The 22,601-nt window shown below is 38.0% G+C and overlaps 1 protein-coding gene across 2 annotated transcripts in view; it reads left to right on the forward strand.

Annotated features, from left to right (window-relative positions):
* The window catches only part of TRPC6 (transient receptor potential cation channel subfamily C member 6), a gene marked incomplete at its 5' end in the record, with an annotated part of 122,853 nt that overhangs the window by 63,220 nt on the left and 37,032 nt on the right, over window positions 1-22,601 (forward strand). For both annotated transcript variants that reach the window (XM_082660560.1, XM_082660561.1), the window contains one exon: window positions 10,136-10,910. In XM_082660560.1, the coding sequence (XP_082516686.1) occupies window positions 10,136-10,910 (775 nt within the window). The remainder of the gene's footprint in view (window positions 1-10,135; window positions 10,911-22,601) is intronic.

Genomic DNA, 22,601 nt, shown 5'->3' on the forward strand with positions numbered 1-22,601 from the left:
GGCAATGAAAATGGCTTGTTAGCCATGTTTACATACAGAGCAAGGAGAAAAACAAGGAACGGTCAATCTGTTATTTTAGGCACATGGTACAAATTTAAGAGATTGCATTGGGGAAAGGAAAGCCATTTAATGACTGCTTACCTTCCACCTTGTTTATTAAATAGAACATCTTCAAACTGGAAAGCTTTGAACAATTATAGTTAAGAAGGGTTTGAAGTCCATAAGAGATGAGGCGTCGAACTGCCTTAAGCTGAATGTCATGAGTCACCAATTTCATAGTAACCCTGCAAAGTAACTACTATTCCCCACCCCCCATCCACCCATTTAATAGCTAAGGAATCTGATGCTCAGAGAGATGATATAGCTAGTAAATGACAGAGTCCAGATTCCCAACAAAGTTCTTCTTTCTTCAAAGCAATGTTCTTCCCAGTATTTGGCATAGCTCCCCAGAGTTGCCTCAAGTCCAGATCCCTAAAGACTCAGTTCTCAGGAACCATAAATTTGTTCTTAATTTTCCTAAACTTGTGAACTTGAATTATGTAAGCTCCAAATGCCTCAGAACAAAACCCCTTGAGCTGGAGACCCAATAGTTGAGTTCTGAAGCTTGAATCTCCTAAAATGGAATCCTTAGCTGGTTGGGAGTTACCTAAATTTTCACTTTTCTGCCCTAAGGTATAAATGCTATGTGTTGAACTGAGGTCAACAATGGAACCCAGACCTCAGCTTCTAAACCCTGAGCCCTCAATTTTCAGTTAACCTGAGCCAGGAATAAGAAGTCCCTTGGGGGAGGGAACTCCTGTACATTCCCACCATAATGGACATCTTTCCATTTTCTCTAGACTACTGACTTATACAAACAAGTATGGTTCTCTTTGCCTGGAGTGTTTTTCTCCTCTTCCATCCCTTCTGCTAACTTTTCCTTCTTTCTTACAAGAAGGGAAATGTCTTCAGAAGGCTTTCCCTGACCAACAGGTTGAGTTGAAAACTCCTTGTTATTCATTTATATGGCACATCATACCTTTTCTTTAATAACATGCATCACCCTCTAATCTTCTGTTTACTTTTCTCTTTTTTCTGCCATGCCTTAAGTGTCTTTCCTTGCTGTGTCCCCCATGTGCCTAGCATAGTGCCTGGAAGTGCAAATATTTGAACTGATGAGTGAGTGATCTGTTAAGATCCTGATGGTGGATGTGAGGTGCGATAGTGGTATCTAAAATTGTGCTGAATCAGCAGCAAAGAAAGGCATTCCATAATTTTGTTTTCTAAATAAATTAAACTATGTGCTGCATCCTTTAGTCATCTTTCTCTATAGTTGTACTCTCTTATACATTCCAGGTGCATATAGACTTAAACCCACATTATGAGTGGTTGGATCTAGCCCTGGAGGTAGAGATTGAGAGCATGTTCCAGATCTATTATTGCAGTCTAGCACTGTTATCTCCAGCAGTCAGCAGCTTCAGCCTGTGCTGAACACACAATCTAAACAATTCTGAATGTTTCTATATCACATTACCCATTTTCTCATCCTCAGAATCAGAGTTGTTCCTCCTAAGCCTAAATTGGATGGATGATTCTTAGTTAAAGGCTCATTTTTTAAAATAATGGACTGCCTGAAATTGAATGTGGGTATCTTTCCTGACAGATAGATTATAGAGGGAAAATTAAGCTCAGAAAGGTGAGAACTGATGATGCATCAGTGACTCATAATAAAAGATTAAACACATCATTTTCTCTATGCATATGTTTTCGTCAGTGATTTCTGAAGGATATAATCATGGCAAAGTCAAATTCACCTAGAGAGTATGTGTTGGGTGTTGTTGGCTTCGCTCTCATGGTCACTCTCCACCCTTTGCACACTCTCCTCTGCCTGGCAGGTTGGCATCAATGCAGACTGTGTAGACGGTATCAGTGGGCTCCTTTGTCCCCAGCCCTTGGGTTGGGTACAGCCCATGGGAGAGCCCCTCCATCATATCAGAGGGCAGGAGAGTGAGGTCAGGGTATCAATTCCACTGGCTCTCTCCTGGTGGGTTGGCTGTTACCCTCAACCAAAGGTCAGAAATGCTGTCAAGTGGCCCTTGCCTTACAGTTACCCTGTTTAACTGCTTGTAACTTCTTCTTCCTTTTGCCCCTTCAGGCTGAAGCCTACACTGTCCTGCACTGGGTACTGTAGGGCACCATGCTGGATTTCACAAACTTCTGCCAACACATTCCTAGAGTCTCTTCATTAAAGTTGTCAGATTGCCTAATTTAGGTATTTTGTCTTTTTTCTGCCTGGAATCTGTCTTATACAGAAGTTATTGTTGAACAGGATAATATGCTTGTATAATACACAGGACTATGATAGCTGTTGATAATAGAAGCAAAAGGTTTAAACCTGTTTCTTTGATGAGATAATTGGGGTATATCTTGCTTGTATTAGACATAAACTTTTTTATATTTCCAAGAGTACTCTGTCAAAATAGATAAAAATAAATGCATGTGCCCAGAGATCTACAAAAGAGCATTTCAAAGAAGGATGACATGACACATGAAATAAACCACAAGCTGAAGGCTGAAAAGAAACAATGACATTTCAGACTTAGTTGTTTTACAAAAAGTAAGGTTTCTATAACTGTTCCATTATTTACTCATGTTTTCATTTTCTCATATAGTTTGGTTTCTACTTTGTACAAGTGAGATGCCAACTGGTGATAAAAATAAACAAACAAAAATATATAACATGCACAAGACATTTTTCAGTCACACTTTTGCTGGTTCCCAACTGAAAGCGACACACAGTTCAGGTTTCTATCATTTTGCTTCTCAAAGTAATAAGGCAGTGTTGTGATGTAGTGTGACTGATTAAATAGAACGTTAGTATTTGATGAAATGAGGGGAGTCCATGGGGAAAATCGAAGCTAACTGAATCGAAATAAAGAACTGTTACTTTGAAAAATATCTGGAGGTTAAAGGGATTTGGTAATGCATTGTGAAGATGGGTGTGAAGGTGGGTGGTTATGCTCTATGCGCAGTGTCAAGGATAGACAGAGCAATAGAGGTGAGAGAATATTAGTTTTACCTTTAAGGACAAGAAAATCTCCACTTCTGGATCAAAGACAAGTCACAAGGATGCCATTTAAAAAATATGCCTTTCAATTTTCTTCATTCGCTATTGAGCTTGATGCTTATTTGAAATGAATGCAAACTATTATATGTACTCCAGGACACATTGTGGTTAAACCTTCATGTTGTGTTCCTTTTTTTTTTTTTTTTGTAGGGTTGTATGTCGTGGTGATTTGCTATTGGCTTAATAGAGGGCAAACAGGCTTTGATTTTTTTTTTTTTTTTTTTTGCGGTATGTGGACCTCTCACTGTTGTGGCCTTTCCCATTGCAGAGCACAGGCGCCGGATGCGCAGGCTCAGAGGCCATGGCTCACGGGCCCAGCCACTCCGTGGCATGTGGGATTTTCCCGGACCGGGGCATGAACCCGTGTCCCTTGCATTGGCAGGCGGACTCTCAACCACTGTGCCACCAGGGAAGCCCAGTCTTTGATTTTTATTCCTTTGACAAGAGGGACTCATGCATTTGAAGTTATGTACAGAGCACTTGCAGTGTGCCTTTCTACTAAGTGCTGGGAATCCAGTGGTGAATAAGACAAAGTAGTCCTTGCTCTCGTGAGAAAAAGGAAAACCACTCTGATTGTGTATTGCTCCCTCAACCCCAGAGGAAGGACCAGGAATGTGTGGCTAGAGATTAAGTAGAGTAAAAACAATCTCATTGTTATAAAATTAGAATAAAATTACTTTTATCATTTATCCTCCTAAAGTAATATGCAAAATTGCTAGTTGTGTTTGTTGTTAATCTCTAAATATCTACGTCTAATTTTTCCCATGGATAATTGTGCATGTAATTTTTCCCATGGATAATTGTGCATGTAATAAAATATACATTCTAGAATTTTCTTAATTTTCACCTTCCTAGGATACATCTAAAAGTCTACTCCTGTGGCTCTTCCATGCTGCCTGGAATAGTTACATGCCATTTATGTTTCAACACTTCTGCTTTAGTAGAATTGTGCTTTATTTAAATATTTCAAGGATTTTTGAAGCAAAAAATAAAAGTGAAGCTAGATACTTAATATAGAGCTTAGTTTGTATAGGAGCAGTTCTATTTGATAAAAGTGCATCATATTTGAACAGGATGTAGAGGAAATTACTGCACATGCCCTGGCCTCAAGCACACAGTCCATTTGACTCAAAAGCTAATTCACATTGCTGGCACTTTCAGTAGAGATGGATTATTCCACCTCTCACTATCTGGGGCAACAGGCACTATTCTGCCAGCAAAAAGAATAAGGAAAATGAGGTATGTAAAAACTTGTTTTCATGACCTAATCAATATTTGAGTACCATGGGGGCAGTGGCTAGATACATTCTTCCTAGAACTGGTATTTATGTACTGTGATAAAGCAAATTACAAAAATACAGTCATGAATATGTAGGTTACTGAACATTCAGCCATGCTAAATATAACTAAAAGGATGAAGAAAACAATCTTAATAAATATTTTTCTTAAATAGAAGAGCCCACTTTGCAAAAGTGTGCCCTTTAACTGGAATGAAAATGTGTCTTTTGTTGACATGGTGCTTTGGGCTATTGTTCCTCTTTCTAGTAGACAATTTTTCTAGGTTACACTTGCAATTAATGTACAATTCTATAATATAGCCTTATAAAATCCATTCTATAATCTGGCAACATCTAGTATCTTTCTTGAAAGGCTTCAAATGTTTGTCATTTAAAAAGCTGTTTTACACATTTTGCTTTTGCGTTTCAACAAGGATTAAGCAGCACCACTTATGACAAAATACTATACATGAAGCCTTTTGTTGCTTCTTTAGACTGCAGTTGGGAATGATAAGGAGACAGTAATGGATGCATTTTGTCAACGTGCAAGCACTTTCCCTTTATCTCACTACCCATGCAAGGAGTACTGCCTTCATTGTACATTTAAGAGTTTTCTTCCTAAAACAATCTTAAACACCTCTGTAAACATTCTTTATCTGGCTTTCTCATTGACAGAGTGCTAAAGAGATGATGATGATCCAGGCCTTTTAATAAAAACATATCTGAAATTTATGTAACTGCAAATGATTAAAATTTGTGATAGAGACAGGAAAAGATTTGAAACTGAAGAAAACATTTTCCCTGGAAATGTCTTTCCTGTTCTTCAAACGGATGGAAGTTATAGGTATGAAAGCATAATAGTTTAGAAGGAAATAGGATATATCCTTAGGATTAGTGCCTTGCCAGTATAGAACTTGCCATTATTCAAATTAATAACATTAAAATCATAAATCATTATTTTAAAAGTTTAGAATTAAAAAATGTCACAACTCAGTCTTATTCTACCTCAATGTAAATTTAGAGGTGTTATATGAACAAATAAAACTTTGGAAACTAGGTTAAAAATTGAGATATGAGGGGCTTCCTTGGTGGCGCAGTGGTTGAGAGTCCGCCTGCTGATGCAGGGGACACGGGTTCGTGCCCCAGTCCGGGAGGATCCCTCATGCCACGGAGCGGCTGGGCCCATGAGCCATGGCCACTGAGCCTGCGTGTCCGGAACCTGTGCTCCACAACTGGAGAGGCCACAACAGTGAGAGGCCCGCGTACCAAAAAAAAAAAAACAAAAAACAAAAAAAAAAATTGAAATATGAGTAAAGTTGCTAATCATAATTTTTCTTTCTATAAAAAGACAAAAAACACTTATATCAATTACCATCACAGTCCTTGGCTTTTCGTGGGTTTTCTAATTGAATAACAGCTGAAAAATTATAAAGTCAGTGTCCTTCTTCTTCATATAAACGCATATTCCTATGTCTGTAAAAATGATGAAATCCAAATTTAAGTGCTTTCCACATTCATAATTTCAATTGACCCTAGAAGTAATCCTGTAAATTAGGCTGGTATAATTATTTCTCTCAATCTTACGGGGAAAAAAAGAACAAAAAAGAGGCTTGATCCTTCGTCTTTTGGTATTTGGCATTATTTTGTGTCCTGTTTTTTTAGTTACACAAAAACCTTTCTTGTGCTACCAGTACTTTCATCTCACTTTTATAAATCCCCTGATCCTAGCTCTTTTCTCCTTTAATTTTACAGGTTTTCATTTTCAAAGCATTAACCATGTTCAACAGATACGTCCCCTCCCTCTAATCTTTGAACTTCCTCTTGTCTACAACAGAAAGTATGGAAAGTAATTTATACAGAAGACAAGAGAGGAAGTGAAAGGCTAACGAGGTTATTAGAAGTCAGAAAAGTGACTGAAAAAGGGAAGAAGGTTCAGAATTTCAGAAGGAAATGATGGATGGTTGCTCATGCAACAAATCTTGGTGACTTCTTATCTCTTTCACTTCATCCATCCTGTTAACTCAGAAATAATGCTGCTCTTCTAGAAACTCGCTTCTATGTCAAGAGTCACCTTTTGCCAAAATCAACATTAGACGCTGGCTGATTCTTGTAGGAGAAAATTACATTCTCTTTGTAAAGACATTAGAAATAATATTTATTTTTTTAAATGGAAAAGAATATCTCCTAAGGATCACTAGTTACTTGAGGAAAAACTTTTTTTTTTTTTTTTTTTTTTTTGCAATACACGGGCCTCTCACGCTGTGGCCTCTCCCGTTGCAGAGCACAGGCTCCGGACGCGCAGGCTCAGAGGCCATGGCTCACGGGCTCAGCCGCTCCACGGCAGGTGGGATCTTCCCAGACTGGGGCACGAACCCGTGTCCCCTGCATCGGCAGGCGGACTCTCAACCACTGCGCCACCAGGGAAGCCCTGAGGAATAACTTTAATATAAAGTATTAAACAAACATAAAAATATAAAATATAAAAACAAACATAAGAAAAGTGACTTAGGAATAAATTCTCTGAAGTGTTCTGATCTGTGTTAGAGTTTTTATCACTGATGTCCCCAGAATTAGATAAGATACTGTGTCTTTGAAAGCAGAAAAGATCTTATAAACAGAAACATTTGAAGAATAAAAGATGTTCTTAAAAATTAAAAATGTAATAGCAGAAAAAAATTTTCAAAAGATATTAGAGGATAAAGTTGAAGAAATATTTCAGAGTACAATGCAAAAAGATAAACCATTGGAAAATAGAAGAGAAAAGATAAAAAAGTAAAAGGATATTCCAGAATGTCCAACATCCAAAACAAAGGAGTTCCAGAAACAAGGAACACTGTAAGCAAGAATCAAAACTATCAGAGAAATAAATCAAAAATATTCTTCAGAAAAGAAGGACATGTTTTTCCACATTAAAAGTTTTACTGAGTGCCTAGAACTATAGAGGAAAAGAGATTCCCTTCAATAACAAAGATCATGTAACTGTAGGGCACCGGAGAGAAAGAGAATTTCTAGAATCATACTCCTTGATAACAACTAACAAAAACTAGAATCTAACAGAACCAGACTTTCAAAATTATTGTCATCCTAGAATTCTCTACCCAGCCAAGCTACCAATTAAGTTTGGAGGTAAGACAAAGTCATTTTTAGACATACAACATTTCAAGAAATTTATTTCCTATGCCTGCTTTCTCAGTCAGCTCCTGGAGGATGTACTCCATCCTCCAGGGAGTAAACTAAAAAAGAGGAAGATCTGGGGTACAGCCAGTAAGGAACCCAACACAAGAGCAAAGCAAACAGAATCCTTGGAATGATGCTAAAAGGAAGATTCAAAGACAACAAATATTCACCAACTGGTGATAGCAACTGGTCCAGATGAGCAGATCAGAAGGTGACAGGGAGATTCTTCAAGAAGCTAAAATTGAAAAAAAACACATAGTATGTTGAATGTATTAAAAGAAGATTTATACTGAAGGAGATTAATTTTGTTGAATTTCATAAATACGTAGAACATTAAGCATATGAATACAGAAAGATGATTTTTAAAGACTGGGTTGCAGGACACAGGGAAGCTGTACCAGAAAAGACACCACAGTATAGTATATACTACTTGTCATAGCTATAGCTAGCACCTACATTGTCATAATGTAAATAGCTACCTAACAAAAGTTATGATATAACTATACTGGAATGATAAGGGACCATGAAGCATGTGTGTGTGTGTGTGTGTGTGTGTGTGTGTGTGTGTGTGTGTGTATGAGAGAGAGAGAGAGAAGGATGTGAAGGTAAGGTGGGAGATTGTGAAAGTGAGCTAAATACTCAACTTTCATAATGGGAAGTCTGTAGATAATACCAAATCTGAAAAAGCAAGAAATAGCAATGTTATGAAGTTATATGGATGTAAGGATTTAAATTATAAAATAACCAGCTAAAATAGTTGAAATGTATTTCCTCTGGGGATCAGGATATGGAGAAGGTGAAGAATAAGGGACTGCTGTTTTTTGTAACAAGCTTTTAGAGTCTGTAAACACGCACATGCATAACTTGGGTACAATTTAAAATGGAATCGGAAACAAAACAATAGCTATAGAAAGCAAAATAGATATATAAATCATTCTCTTATTACTTAATAAAAGCTATGGACACATTATCTAAAGATCTATCTTAAAAATTACTAGTATTATAGCATATGTTTGGCTATGGCCCTTAATGTCATTTTTAAAAAATTTACGTAGTTGTCAGTAAAACATCAGCCTGGTTAGTTTTGAAGAGGTCATGGCTGGCTAAAGGGTTCACTGCTGAACGAAAGTCTATGAAAAAGTTTTGTGAATATGGCAGCAGACTCATGAAGCTCCTTGGAGAGCCACAATCTATTTCTGAGTTGCTGACATTTTGCTAACTTCTTTGGGCATCACACTGCCATTGTCAACATTGCCTGGAGCTTTGGTATAAAGATGGATAAGGGTTAGTATGGAAAGAAAATTAGTTTCTCTTAGCCTGGCCACATCGGAGGGGAAGATGGCTTATGGGGTCTTTGGATCTATTTAAATTCTCTTTATATGGGGAAGTTTGTGACAGTCTTTGAAGAGGGATGGCTTTTAGAACATTTATAAAGAGAAGAAGCGTCTATGACGTTAATCATCAATCACACCTTTCTTCTTCTTTTCAGGCTCCCCTTTAACCTGGCTCTTCTGTATTCTGCAGGAACTTGTCCTTTTTGGGTTTCCAGTTAGTGATAGTGACAAAGCTTCAGCCCTTCAAACTCAAAAACACCTTAAGACATAAAGTTATGAATCACTAGGGAAAAAAATCCTCATTGTAGCATTTCGATCAGAGGAGGAATCACTGTTTCTTATCACAGAACGAAAGCTGACATTGAAGGCTGGCCTCCTCTTTGACCACGGTCTCCATCACAGACTCATTCCTTCCCACTTACCACCTGGATCACAACTTTCTCAAGTTACCAGTGATTTTTAGAACAATGCCTACCAGAGTCCAATCCATTAATTGTCCTTGTTAATGAAACCTACGCTGTGGCAGTTGATCCCTCTGCTGGAGAAAGCTCTCTACCTATACCTGACCTCATCACACTCTCCCCAAACACACTGTCACCTGACTCCTGCTATCCTTCCATTTTCAGCATGTCACTTTCTCCCAGAAGGTAGGTTAGATGCCCCTGCTATAAGTTTATCATGACAATTAAACAGCTGATAACAAGGTAATGTGCTAATTGCCCATTTCTCCCTTTGAACTACAAGATTTTTAAGGACAGAAAGGTTTCTTTTTTTTACCATTGCTTTTTTCCAGACCTTATATAATGCCTGGCCCTGGCATAGGAGGGACTCAATAAATATATGTTGACTTGAATGGATTTGCTATTTTCCTACTTATTTTTTATATTTTTACACTCTATGTCATAACGGTGACATTTTGGGTCTTTCTTGTATCTATAATATCTGCGATTGAAAAACACACATTAATCTCTGTGTGCATGGCACAGAGAGACTATGGGAATTGCCAGAATCTCCACCCCAAATTAAAATGTCAAAATCTGCAAAGTGCTTGGCTTTCTAAAAAGAGGACTTCTTGGAATCCATTAACAAATAAATGCATCTTCATTTGTATTATAGCTGGTCTAGAGATGATGAGACAACATCTAATATACTTGAGGATTGCATTAGATGAATGGTAGGTCATTTTACACACTAAGATGCTCTTAATATGATTTGTTCACAATCTTTCTATTTTATTACAGCCGGGGCACCGACAATAGACTGACCCACCGGCGGCAGACAGTTCTCCGTGAGAAGGGGAGAAGGTTAGCTAACCGAGGACCAGCATACATGTTTAATGATCACTCAACAAACCTGTCTATTGAGGAGGAACGCTTTTTAGATGCAGCTGAATATGGCAACATCCCAGTGGTAAGGAAGATGTTAGAAGAATGCCTCTCACTCAATGTTAACTGTGTGGATTACATGGGCCAGAATGCCCTGCAGCTGGCGGTGGCCAATGAACATCTGGAAATTACAGAACTTCTTCTCAAGAAAGAAAATCTGTCTCGTGTTGGGGATGCCTTACTTTTAGCTATTAGTAAAGGTTATGTTCGGATTGTGGAAGCCATTCTCAGTCATCCAGCTTTTGCTGAAGGCAAGCGGTTAGCAACCAGCCCCAGTCAGTCTGAACTCCAGCAAGATGATTTTTATGCCTATGATGAAGACGGAACACGGTTCTCCCATGATGTGACTCCAATCGTTCTGGCCGCCCACTGCCAGGAATATGAAATTGTGCACACCCTCTTGCGGAAGGGTGCTCGGATTGAACGGCCTCATGACTATTTCTGCAAGTGCAGCGAATGCAACCAGAAACAGAAGCATGACTCCTTCAGCCATTCCAGATCTAGAATTAATGCCTACAAAGGCCTGGCAAGCCCAGCTTACCTGTCATTGTCTAGTGAAGATCCAGTCATGACAGCTTTAGAGCTTAGCAATGAGCTGGCAGTGCTGGCCAACATTGAGAAAGAGTTCAAGGTAGGTCTTTAAGAGTCGAAGTCAAGGTATATTTACAAGCTTCCACTAGGTACTCACACCCTGTTAGGTATCGTAGACAGTAGGCAATTTTACATGTCTTTTTTGCCAACAAGATCATTACTATATAGAGTAAAAGTTGTGATCACTGCCATTTGGAGATGATCTACTATACACTAGACATTTTGCATTTATTATGTCTAATTCTTATCACAACCTTGAGAAGATCTTAGTTCCTATTCAGATGCAGAAATGGAGGCATAGAAAGGTTAAGTAAGGCCCAAGATCCACAACTGGTAAAATGACAGAGCTGGGATCAGAATCCATGGATGCTGATCTCTAAAACCCAGATTCTGTCTCCTGTAAAACACTGTTTCTATATTCAGAGCATGGTGATAGCTGCTGTTGAGGTCAGAAAGATGAATATGATAAAGGAAGTTGTAGTTTGACTTGAGAGACAGATGCATGCATGCATAAATATGGTATAAAGAGAAATGAAACTACTAGGTAGGGCTATAAGCTGTGTGCTGTAGCGGTTCAGAGAAAGCAGTATTTAATTCACATTAGGTGTCGGGGAAGTTACATGTAAAATGGTGTTTCAGCTGTATATGGCAGAATGAGTAGCATTTTGGAAGGCAGAGAATGAGGGAGAAGATATTTTAGGCCAAAGTAACATCCAAAACAAAAGCTTGTAGATATGGAAGAAGTAGTCGCTTCGAGGGAAGTTTGAGCAGTCTCTGAATAAAAGGTAAGTGGAGAGATACCGTATCAGATGCTGCCATTTTCCCCATGGTTTGTGCTACATCTGGAAAGGGTGAAAGTTCAGATTCCTAGTCTAAGGTCACACACCTACACACATACACCTTTAAATTCCCTCCACAGGTTATCTGACCTGTCTTACAGTGTTCATCACGTTCTGCTGTACATTACTGTTATTTAGGGTGAGGTTTTCTCCATTACTCAGCTATACACTGCTTGGAATCAGGCCTGATTCATCAAATACAGTATTACACAAAGATAAATATTGGTTTTATTTTCTCTGTTCTCTATGCTATGAGGAAGCATGTCTCTACATTCCACACTTTGGGGGTCTCTCCTGTGCAGTTTCTTGGTGCCTCTGTCATTGAAGGAACACTGTTAAACCCAGCATGGTATGTCATGTGTCCATCTATCCTTGGGTCCTATCCATCCAGGCAGGGAGGGGGAGGTAAATGGTGACTGGAACCTTTCAATGGCCCCCAGGGTGGAGGATGCTGCTTTTCCTTTAGCTACCTGGCAGCTGAGGGTACAGGACAAGCAAATGATCGCTTACAATCCTGTCTCAGTCTTTCCTACTTCTCACTTTAATCCCATGACTCAGTGAGTCAGAGAGCTATGCAATCTTCAATTAGAGAAGTTTCTTCAAAATCTGATTAATATTATTTTAAAATTTGTATTTAATTTTTTTGAAATTTCACTGCTTAAGTTTCAACATCTCTGTTTCTGCAATTGTATCTTTGTTTACACACTTCTCTAGACCACAGAAGAATATTACATTCTTAATTCATTCGTTCACTTGCTTACATCTTTTGAGCCCACGTTTGTACCAAATATTGTACTGGGGAGAGTTGAGAAGGGAGGATGGAGATGTAGCACGAACACAAAGACAATTCAGTCAGTAATCCTGCCCTCAATTAGTTTGTAATCTAATAGGAGAGGAAAGACCTGTGTGTAGGAACTATAATATAAGGCATGACCTTGTAGAGTGAGGGGGCGGGCAGGTGGGCCAAAGGTGAGAAGAATCACATCTAACCAGAATGTGAATTTTTCACTGTCCCTAAATGCATTGCATAATGTAAGAGCCCCTTTAGGATTAAGAGGATTTAAGGATCTGGACGTTCCTTTATTTGTTCACCACACATTGTTTCTGCTCAGGTGGTGCAAGGTACATGGATCAGGCACTTTCCCTCCATTCATACTTTCTCTGTGTAGTTCCACTCTCTTTAGCAGCTACCTAGAGCCTCTACTCAGGCTTACTGTCTGCTTAATGCCCTGCCTCTGTGAAGGTTTGAAGGCAAAGAAAAAACAAATCTCTCTGAAAACACATATCTCTTTAATAGTATTTTATCCCTAATATCTTTTTAAAATTCTTCGCAAATATTACATTAGTTTACTGTTAAAAGAGGATAGCAGTTCAGAAAAATGTTTTTAAAAGTATATCCTAGAGCTCGACAATCAGCAGTTTTTCTAATTAGAAATTTGACTCCAAAAGTTCTTGTATTACACAAGGAGAAAGGCCAGTTCTTGACTTTTTTAAAAAAGTCTTTGGCAAATACAAAATAAAAAAGCACAAGGTTTTCTTTCTCACCAGACAGAACACTCTAAAACAAATATTTCATTCTCCAGCCTAGTTGGGTCCACAGAGGCAAGAACAGCCTCATACGAGGATGAGCTGCCATTGCCTTTGTGTGTAAACTCAGGGAAAACACATCCTCCATCCACCACCATCCATGGTGTTGTGATGCTAAACCTGTTCCCAGCAGCCCAGCCTCAGTTTACAACAGGATGGGACCTGACAGGGCTAAAGAGATTGGTGTCTCTGGTGAGATTTCTGGCTAAGTCTGCTGCTCTACTCTTCAAAAGTAACTTCTCTTTTCTTACTTTAAAAGGATACAGTTGATCCTTGAACAAAATGGGTTTGAAGAGTGCGGGTTCACTTATATGTGGATTATTTTCACTAAATATAGACTACAGTACTACACAATCCCAGGTTGGTTGAATCCATGAATGTGGAACTGTGGATACTGAGGGTCCACTGGAGAGTTACATGAAGGTTTTCAACTGCACAGAGGTTGGGTGCTCCTAACCTCTGCTTTGTTCAGAGTATATGGTCATGTTAGAAAATAATAATATAAAAATGAAGAAAAGTTTAAAAATCATTTCTATTTTGCCACCAAGAAATAAACACTGATACTGCAAACACGCCAGCACATATGCTTCTATTTGTATTTTTAGTAGTCAAGTCCCTTAGAGTCTCAGGGAACAAAGATTGCAGAGTCTGGACCACCTGAGGCCTGGGATGCCTCACAGGGACCTGAGAGATTGTACTGGCCACAGGCAATCCTTTCTGCTCATGGTCTTCAAATTCTTTTGCTTCTTTTTCACCTGAAAGACATTTGAAAAATTCTGTGCTCATGTGCACATTTTAAAATTGGCATCTAAATATTTTTATTTTTAAGTTTAAATATTTTTAAAAGATATAATTTCTGCATAGTGTAAATATTGACATTTAAAAATAGAACTCTTAGTGCTCCTTCAGATGTATCTAGGGGCCTTTAAGTGCTGTGATTTTATGTATAACATCACCTATTTTAAAAATAAGTAAACAACCTCCTTTTTAACATTCAGAATAGCTACATCTTTCCTTTTCTCCTTGAGCTTGTATTTCCAGTCCAATTTCCTCCACAAATATGATTCCTGATGTAATAGCTTTTTATTGTGTAAAGTCCTTTATAGATCACCCAATTACATATATATTATATATATGATATATATTATATAACACATATTAGCAGTATATTTGATCAAAACTACATAAGTTGAACATAATTTTTCAAAATAACAAATATGTACAAATTTTGAAAAGTAAATTTTAAATATATGACACAGTTCTTATTGGAAATGAATTTTTAATGGGATTAATCATGTCCATACTTTTGTTATATATTTAGTGAAAGAAAAAGTTATAGCCTGCTAAAATAACTTGATTTGTCAGCTATCATATTATTTTAGTTTTTGTTAATAGGATATATAAATTAATAAAATTAAATATAAATTATTTTATGTAATAAAATTAAAAGAGCTGACTGTAGTTGGAATAACTATTTCTTGATGTGATTTGATAACTGCCTTACTGAATTATCCACAATGAATCTGAAAAAAATCACATAAAAGTTTTATCCATGTGTTTTAGCCAATATCCTATGAAAATTTTGAGTCCTGGAAACCATTCCAAATCACATTAAAAGGAATCATCCTCCCAACGTTTGCTGCCTTGCCCATTTGAGATGTCTTTCCTTTAAGCTAATAATACATCCAAAAGCTGAGTATTAATAATTTAAAAGAATCACATTTAAGTACATGAAGTGATTTTTGTATTCAGTATTTCCTACTGATACCTTCTTTGCCATCCTCTTATTCAAGAAGGATGCATTCTTTGACAGTTGTTGAAGAATGAAGAGGCAAAGTACATTAAGCAAAAATTACCATTGTTCCTATCACTACACTGCACCATACATCTAAATTTAGAACATCACAACATGAACCAGCATGTTGTATTTCTATCATTAAACTTCATCTTCAACAGGAATGTGTATTAGGGCAGGAAAATACAGGAAGCCCCTCAGGTCTATGGTACCTGGGTTAACTATTAAAGGAGAATTCTCCATTGTTTGCTACATGGGTGAGTGAGAGTGGGGAATTATTTTGTAAAGGGGTGAAAGATCTATTTTCAAGGAAATCAGTTTTAGGAAAGTTGAAGATCTGGAAATGTATTCCCTTAAAACTATCAGTGTTCTCTGGCCGCTTGGAAAGTCTTCACATATCTCTGTTTGGGGCTTCCCTGGTGGCACAGTGGTTGAGAGTCCGCCTGCCAATGCAGGCGACACGGGTTCGTGCCCCGGTCCGGGAAGATCCCACATGCCGCGGAGCGGCTGGGCCCGTAAGCCATGGCCACTGAGCCTGTGCGTCCGGAGTCTGTGCTCCGCAACAGGAGAGGCCACAACAGTGAGGGGCCTGCGTACCGCAAAAAAACAAACAAACAAAAAAAACATATCTCTGTTTGAAGGCAACTAATCTATTTTATGAGAGCTAGAGAATGAGAACTTTCACAAAGATTTTGTAAACTCCGATATATAGCTTCTCTAAGCTCCTCCTAAATTCTCCTTTTCCATAATTAACCCATAGTCCTTTAACAAAAGAGGCCAGAGTAGTTGCTACTGAATTCCTCAGGCAATTGTAGTCTTGCACCTTGAATCTTCTAAACCGAACAAATTGCACTCATTACCCGTATCATCAGGTCTGGAGCTGGCTCCGTGTGGGGGTGACAACCAGACCACAGCAGAGAAATCTAACAATTAGATGGAACCACAGGAATAAGAAGAAAACCCATAGGTCTGAGAGATTTCAGGTCTTCAAAGTGAATGGGGGAGAAACCAGATTTAAAAGTTTTCACCCATTCAAGTTTAATTTTTATACTGAATTTTTTTTTAAATAAATTTATTTGTTTATTTATTTTTGGCTGTGTTGGGTCTTCATTGCTGTGCACGGGCTTCCTCTAGTTGCAGCGAGCAGGGGCTACTCTTTGTTGTGGTGCGCGGGCTTCTCATTGCAGTGGCTTCTTTTGTAGAGCACGGGCTCTAGGCGTGCGGGCTTCAGTAGTTGTGGCTCGTGGGTTCAGTAGTTGTGGCTCACGGGCTCTAGAGTGCAGGCAAGTGGTTGTGGCGCACGGACTTAGTTGCTCCGCGGCATGTGGGATCTTCCCGAGACAGAGCTTGAACCCATGTCCCCTGCATTGGCAGGTGGATTCTCAACCCTTGCGCCACCAGGGGAGTCCTATATTGAATTTTTATAAATAAGTTTTTGCTTTGGTAGCAAGAGACCTCAGCCACCTTAAACTTAAAACTTGGGCTAAACCTAATTTTGGCAACAAACACCAAATCGATTAAAAAAACACACACAGAATTTTGACTGTTTTTGATCCTGGTGAAGCAGAGCATAACTCCTGGTTTTTCTCCTTGACTCAAGACTAAGAATTATCATAAAGACAAGGAGATCAGTACCAGGGGTGCTTTTTCAGCAAATTCATTCTCCCAAATTCAGAACTTCCTTTTAGTATATCAATATGTACCTATGACTTATGTCTCTAAACCCTTTTTTGAATATATTTATATTTTAGGTTGTTTGTGGTAATAAAAAGGATTTCCTTTAATTACCCTAAAATTACCCCCTCTATACATCAGAGTTTGCCCTCTTCCCTGTCATTCTAGATAAGCAGCTTTTCTGAAGCTTTTCCAGATCCTTCATGTCTTCCTGCGGGGTGTGTATCTAAACAGGCACATGGCCCTCCAGATGCCTCTGCCACTGACTTTGAGGAAAGGGAAGACACTCTGCTGTGTCCATTTTTAAACTGTTGCTATGTTCTGGCGTTCAAAATGTTCAAAAATTCCTGGCATTTTTGAAAAAGAAATACCCTCTAAGAAACTGACTGAGTTGAAAAGCAGTTTTTGTTAGCAGAAAGGCAGTGTGACTGTTATCAGACCTTAGCAGGGTGACAAAGGTGTCACTTGCATGCTAAATAGCCTACAGAAGCACAGGGCAGGGATCCAGACCAAAGGGGAAGGAGGAAATGGACCATTGTTGAGCTTCATGAATCATTCTAAGTGATTTACACTCTAACTTTATGATATAGCAGCGTTTAAGTTCTCCATAATTAGGAGAAATTATCAAAAGGCCAGAAAATAAAGTAGCCTTTCAAGATCATAGTTGTTAAGTAGCAGAGCAAAAATTCAAACACAGGTATGTTTTATACCCAGTCATGCTCCTTTCTTTATATGACACAACAAAAGTTTTGATTACCTGCTGTGTGCCGCCCACTGTGCTGGAAACTCAAAGGTGAGTAAGATACAGTCTTTGTTCTGAAGGATATTTGATTCTATTCAAGAGAGACAGATACATGAACAAATGCAGTTAAGTATATGAGTCTGTTTGTTCTTGTCTTTGAATTTCCGATCAGTTTAAATAGATGGGCAGGAAAAATCCATTCTGGCAAAATTTTAGATCTAAGGCAAGTCAACAGTTAGGGATGGAAGTTATGTGCAACAGTAACAGTAACAGAGACCTTAGCCCCTGAAGCACCTGTTTACCTTCATTGCTGCTCTTCAATCTTCCTGGCTTCAATGGGACCTGAGAATTTCTATGCAAAGGAAAGGATAAAACCTGTTTATCAAACACTCTATTAAGTTAAATAAGTATCCACTGCTGTGGCAACAATCTAAATAAAAGTCAGTAGCGTCTGACAAACCTAGGAAAATGTCTGTCTTCAATTCTTGTTTGAAAATGTATCTCATCTCTTTTTACTTTTTCTTTAGAGTAGTGTCTGATTACCTTTTATGTCCCTCACAACCCCACATATTAGGTGCTATAAAAATGCTTGTTAATCATCCTCACATCAGCTGTGACAGGGTTCAATGATCAATGTGCCATTGAGTGACAATTATTCTGAAAAGCCTTAGAGTTACTTATGGTCCCAAGAAGCAGGACTGGTTAACTCGATCACTAGATAGATAATGATACTCTGTACTTTCTTTACTCTTTAGGAACATAATCTCATTTTACCAAACTCCCATCTTAGTAAGACTGCTGTATCTATCACAGCACTAGTTGCTGATTGCTTGCTGAACATTTGTAGAATATTTGTTGAAAGAATGAATGAATGAATAATCATTTTATTTTCAGTACATTCAAGTGATACCCAATGTTGATGAAAATAATCTGTAAACAATCTACAATAGGAATAGAAAAGAGTTTTATTTGAGGACTATAGCCTGGAAGACAGCCTCTCAGATAACTCTGAGGAACTGATCTGAAAAAGCATGGTTTTCAGCACAGTTTTATATGTTGTCAGAACAAAGAACATTAAACAAGTCAGGGATATGTTCCTTCAAGGTTTGAAAAAAAAAAAAAACAGATTAGCATGTACACAGCAAGTCAGTATGGCCTTGGCACCTGGAAAGGGAGTCTTATCATCGAAGGAGAACCAGCATTGGCCTCCCAGGAAGAGAGGCATTTAATCGTTACTTTTAACATGGATATTCTTTACTTCTGGTCAATGTGCCCTTTACTTAATAATTAAAGCAGGTATAAAATGTATGTTTGACAAGCCACAAACAGGCAATTTTAGCTGGCATAAAATTCAAGTTAACTCATGTATAAGCTAGAATGACTTACCCATACCTCAGTATGTGGAAATATCTTTTACCCCCAGGAATCCCATAATGGCTTTATTATTTTTTAGCACAATTTTGTGCCTAGGTACTGAGACTACTTGGATATTGTTTATGAAATGATGAAAACAGCAACAATAACAATTGCCATTGATTCATCCCAACCCTGGGCCTGGAAGTGGCATTTGTTATCTCATATAATCTTCACAGTAACCCTAGGAAGTAGGTACTTACATTACCCCTGTTTTACACATGAGAATTCTGAGGCTTTAAGGGATTAAGTAATTTGCCCAAAGTCATGCAGCTAGTAAGTGTTTGCACCTATTTTCAAATCCAGGTCTGCTCTTCTCCAAAACCCACAGGGTTGATTAGTGAGAATTAAGGCATGCATTTTCCCCCACCCTCTTGATTTCTATAAAGCAAATGTTATTCTATGTATAGATCCAGACATTAAAATTACACACCATAACATATCTTCTACTATGTAAAATCCAACTAAGATGACCCTTTGACAGGGTGCTTTTAACAGGGTATTTCATGTCTATTAATCTCTAAACTCTGTTCTATTAACCCACTATCAGTCATCTCTTTATAACTCAAAGGTTAATAGGCAAGCACCCACTTCTAATTTATTAATGTATGGTGTGGGTGTGTGAGCCAAAGGCCGAATTAAATCAACCGTCAGCTTCACTTTTTCAAAAAACCAAAATCACAGTGCTGTGTCTGGCTAATGAACTGCCAACATCTCATTTTAAGTGAGTTTACATTTCAATTTGAGAAAACTTAAAATATGAAAATATTTGTAAATGGATTCCCAAGGTAAAAAAAAACATGCAATTCTAAAAGCAGTCTTATTCTTTATTTTATTTTTTAATTGTTGGTTTTTGTTTTGTTTTGTTTTTGCTTGGAATATGTCTTGAGAATTAGCAGTGAATTGGAAACAATTTTTTAAGTCAAGATATGAAACAGCACAGAGCTCCTGTTCTTTACTTTTTCAGTCCATGTGGTTTCTACTAAAAATGTTACTCTACACTTGAAGGGTCATACCCTCCTTTGAAATATCTAATTTCACCTGAGCTTTTTTGGAATTCGAGAGAGTACTGGTTTTGAGTCTTACATTTTTATCTCCAAAAGGACTAAAGATACATCTAGAATTGAGCACTATAAACAAGAAAGCCTAGATGCATTAAACTCCATAGGTACTTACAAATGTCAAGAAATGGCCTGTTTTCAGATCTTGCCTTTGATGATATAAATAAAATAATTATGTTTTATCAAATGCTTGCTATGTGCTTTGCAATGTGTGATTTCTTTAACAATTACTCTCACTAAACCTTAGTTTTCTCATCTGTAAAATGAAAATAATAGTAGCACCTACCTCATAGAGTGATTTGAAGCTACCTAAGATCACATGGCTAAAAAACAGAAGAGCTGGGATTCGATTACAGGTATATCTAACCTTAAAAGCCCAAGCTCCTAACCACTATAATATGGAATAGTGGGCATGGACAGCATATGTATGGATGCTTCCACACCTCAAAGTTCTTCCCCATGACCTTAATTGACTATTTCATGACAGGGGTAGAGCTGTTTCCTTGTGACCTTATTTATACTATCTGACCAGATACCTGTTTAGAAGTAGTTTGAGCCATTCTCAGTTAAGACAGAATTTGTTTTATTAATTTTCTTTTATAGAATCTGTTTGAACCTACAGTTAGCAAAGTGAAACTTGGCATGATTTACGGGGAGGAGCCCAGGAAGGTGCTTTGCAAATACCCAAGTTGAAGCTGTTTTCCATTTAGCCGCTCCGCAAATATTACCTATTGATTCACATCCAGAGCCTCTCATATTTCTCCAACATCTTTCTCTCTTGATCCCTGCAAGGAATCTTTTTTTTTTTAACATCTTTATTGGAGTATAATTGCTTTACAATGTTGTGTTAGTTTCTGCTGTACAACAAAGTAAATCAGCTATATGTATACATATATCCCCATATCCTCTCCTGCTGGAGACTCCCTACCACCCTCCCTATCCCATCACTCTAGGTCGTCACAAAACACCGAGCTGATCTCCCTGTGCTAAGCAGCAGCTTACCCCGAACCGTCCATTTTACATTTGGTAGTGTATATATGTCAATACTACTCTCTCACTTCATCCCAGCTTCCCCTTCCCCCTGACCGTGTTCTCAACTCTGTTCTCTACGTCTGTGTCTTTATTCCTGCCCTGCCACTGGTTTCATCAGTACCGTTTTTTTTAAGATTCCATATATACGCATTAACATATGGTATTTGTTTTTCTTTTTCTGACTTACTTCACTCTGTATGACAGACTCTAGGTCCATCCACCTCATTACAAATAACTCAATTTCTTTTCTTTTTATGGCTGAGTAATATTCCGTTGTATATATGTGCCACATCTTCTTTATCCATTCATTTGTCAATGGACACTTAGGTTGCTTCCATGTCCTGGCTATTGTAAATAGTGCTGCAATGAACATTGTAGTACATGACACTTTTTGAATTATGGTTTTCTCAGGGTATATGCCCAGTAGTGGGATTGCTGGGTCATATGTTAGTTCTATTTTTAGTTTCTTAAGGAACCTCCATACGGTTCCCATAGTGGCTGTATCAATTTACATTCCCACCAACAGTGCAAGAGGGTTCCCTTTTCTCCACACCCTCTCCAGCATTTATTGTTTCCAGATATTTTGATGATGGCCATTCTGACTGGTATGAGGTGATACCTCATTGTAGTTTTGATTTGCATTTCTCTAATGATTAGTGATGTTGAGCATCATTTCATGCGTTTGTTGTCCATCTGTATGTCTTCTTTGGAGAAATGTCTATTTAGGTTTTCTGCCTATTTTTGGATTGGGTTGTGTGTTTTTTTGATATTGAACTGCATGAGCTGCTTGTATATTTTGAAGATTAATCCTTTGTCAGTTACTTCATTTGAAAGTATTTTCTCGCATTCTGAGGGTTGTCTTTTCATCTTGTTTATGGTTTCCTTTGCTGTGCAATAGCTTTTAAGTTTCATTAGGTCCCATTTGTTTATTTTTGGTTTTATTTCCATTACTCTAGGAAGTGCATCAAACAGGATCTTGCTGTGATTTATGTCATAGAGTGTTATGCCTATATTTTTCTCTAAGAGTTTTATAGTGTCTTGCCTTACATTTAGGTCTTTAATCCATTTTGAGTTTATTTTTGTGTATGGTGTTAGGAAGTGTTCTAATTTCATTCTTTTACATGTAGCTGTCCAGTTTTCCCAGCATCACTTATTGAAGAGGCTGTCTTTTCTCCATTGTTTATTCTTGCCTCCTTTGTCAAAGATAAGGTGACCATAGGTGCATGGGTTTATTTATGAGCTTTCTATCCTGTTCCATTGATCTATATTTCTGTTTTGGTGACAGTACCATAATGTCTTGATTACTGTAGCTTTTTAGTATAGTCTGAAGTCAGGGAGCCTGATTCCTCCAGCTCCATTTTTCTTTCTCAAGATTGCTTTGGCTCTTCAGGGTCTTTTCTGTTTCCATACAAATTGTAAAATTTCTTGTTGTAGTTCTATGAAAAATGCCATTGGTAGTTTGATAGGGATTGTATTGAATTTGTTGATTGCTTCGGGTAGTATAGTCATTTTCACAATGTTGATTCTTCCAATCCAAGAACATGGTATATCTCTCCATCTGTTTGTATCATCTTTGATTTCTTTCATC

The sequence above is a fragment of the Grampus griseus genome (genome assembly GCF_964374135.1).
Source record: "Grampus griseus genome assembly, chromosome: 8".
NCBI classification, from domain to species: domain Eukaryota; kingdom Metazoa; phylum Chordata; class Mammalia; order Artiodactyla; family Delphinidae; genus Grampus; species Grampus griseus.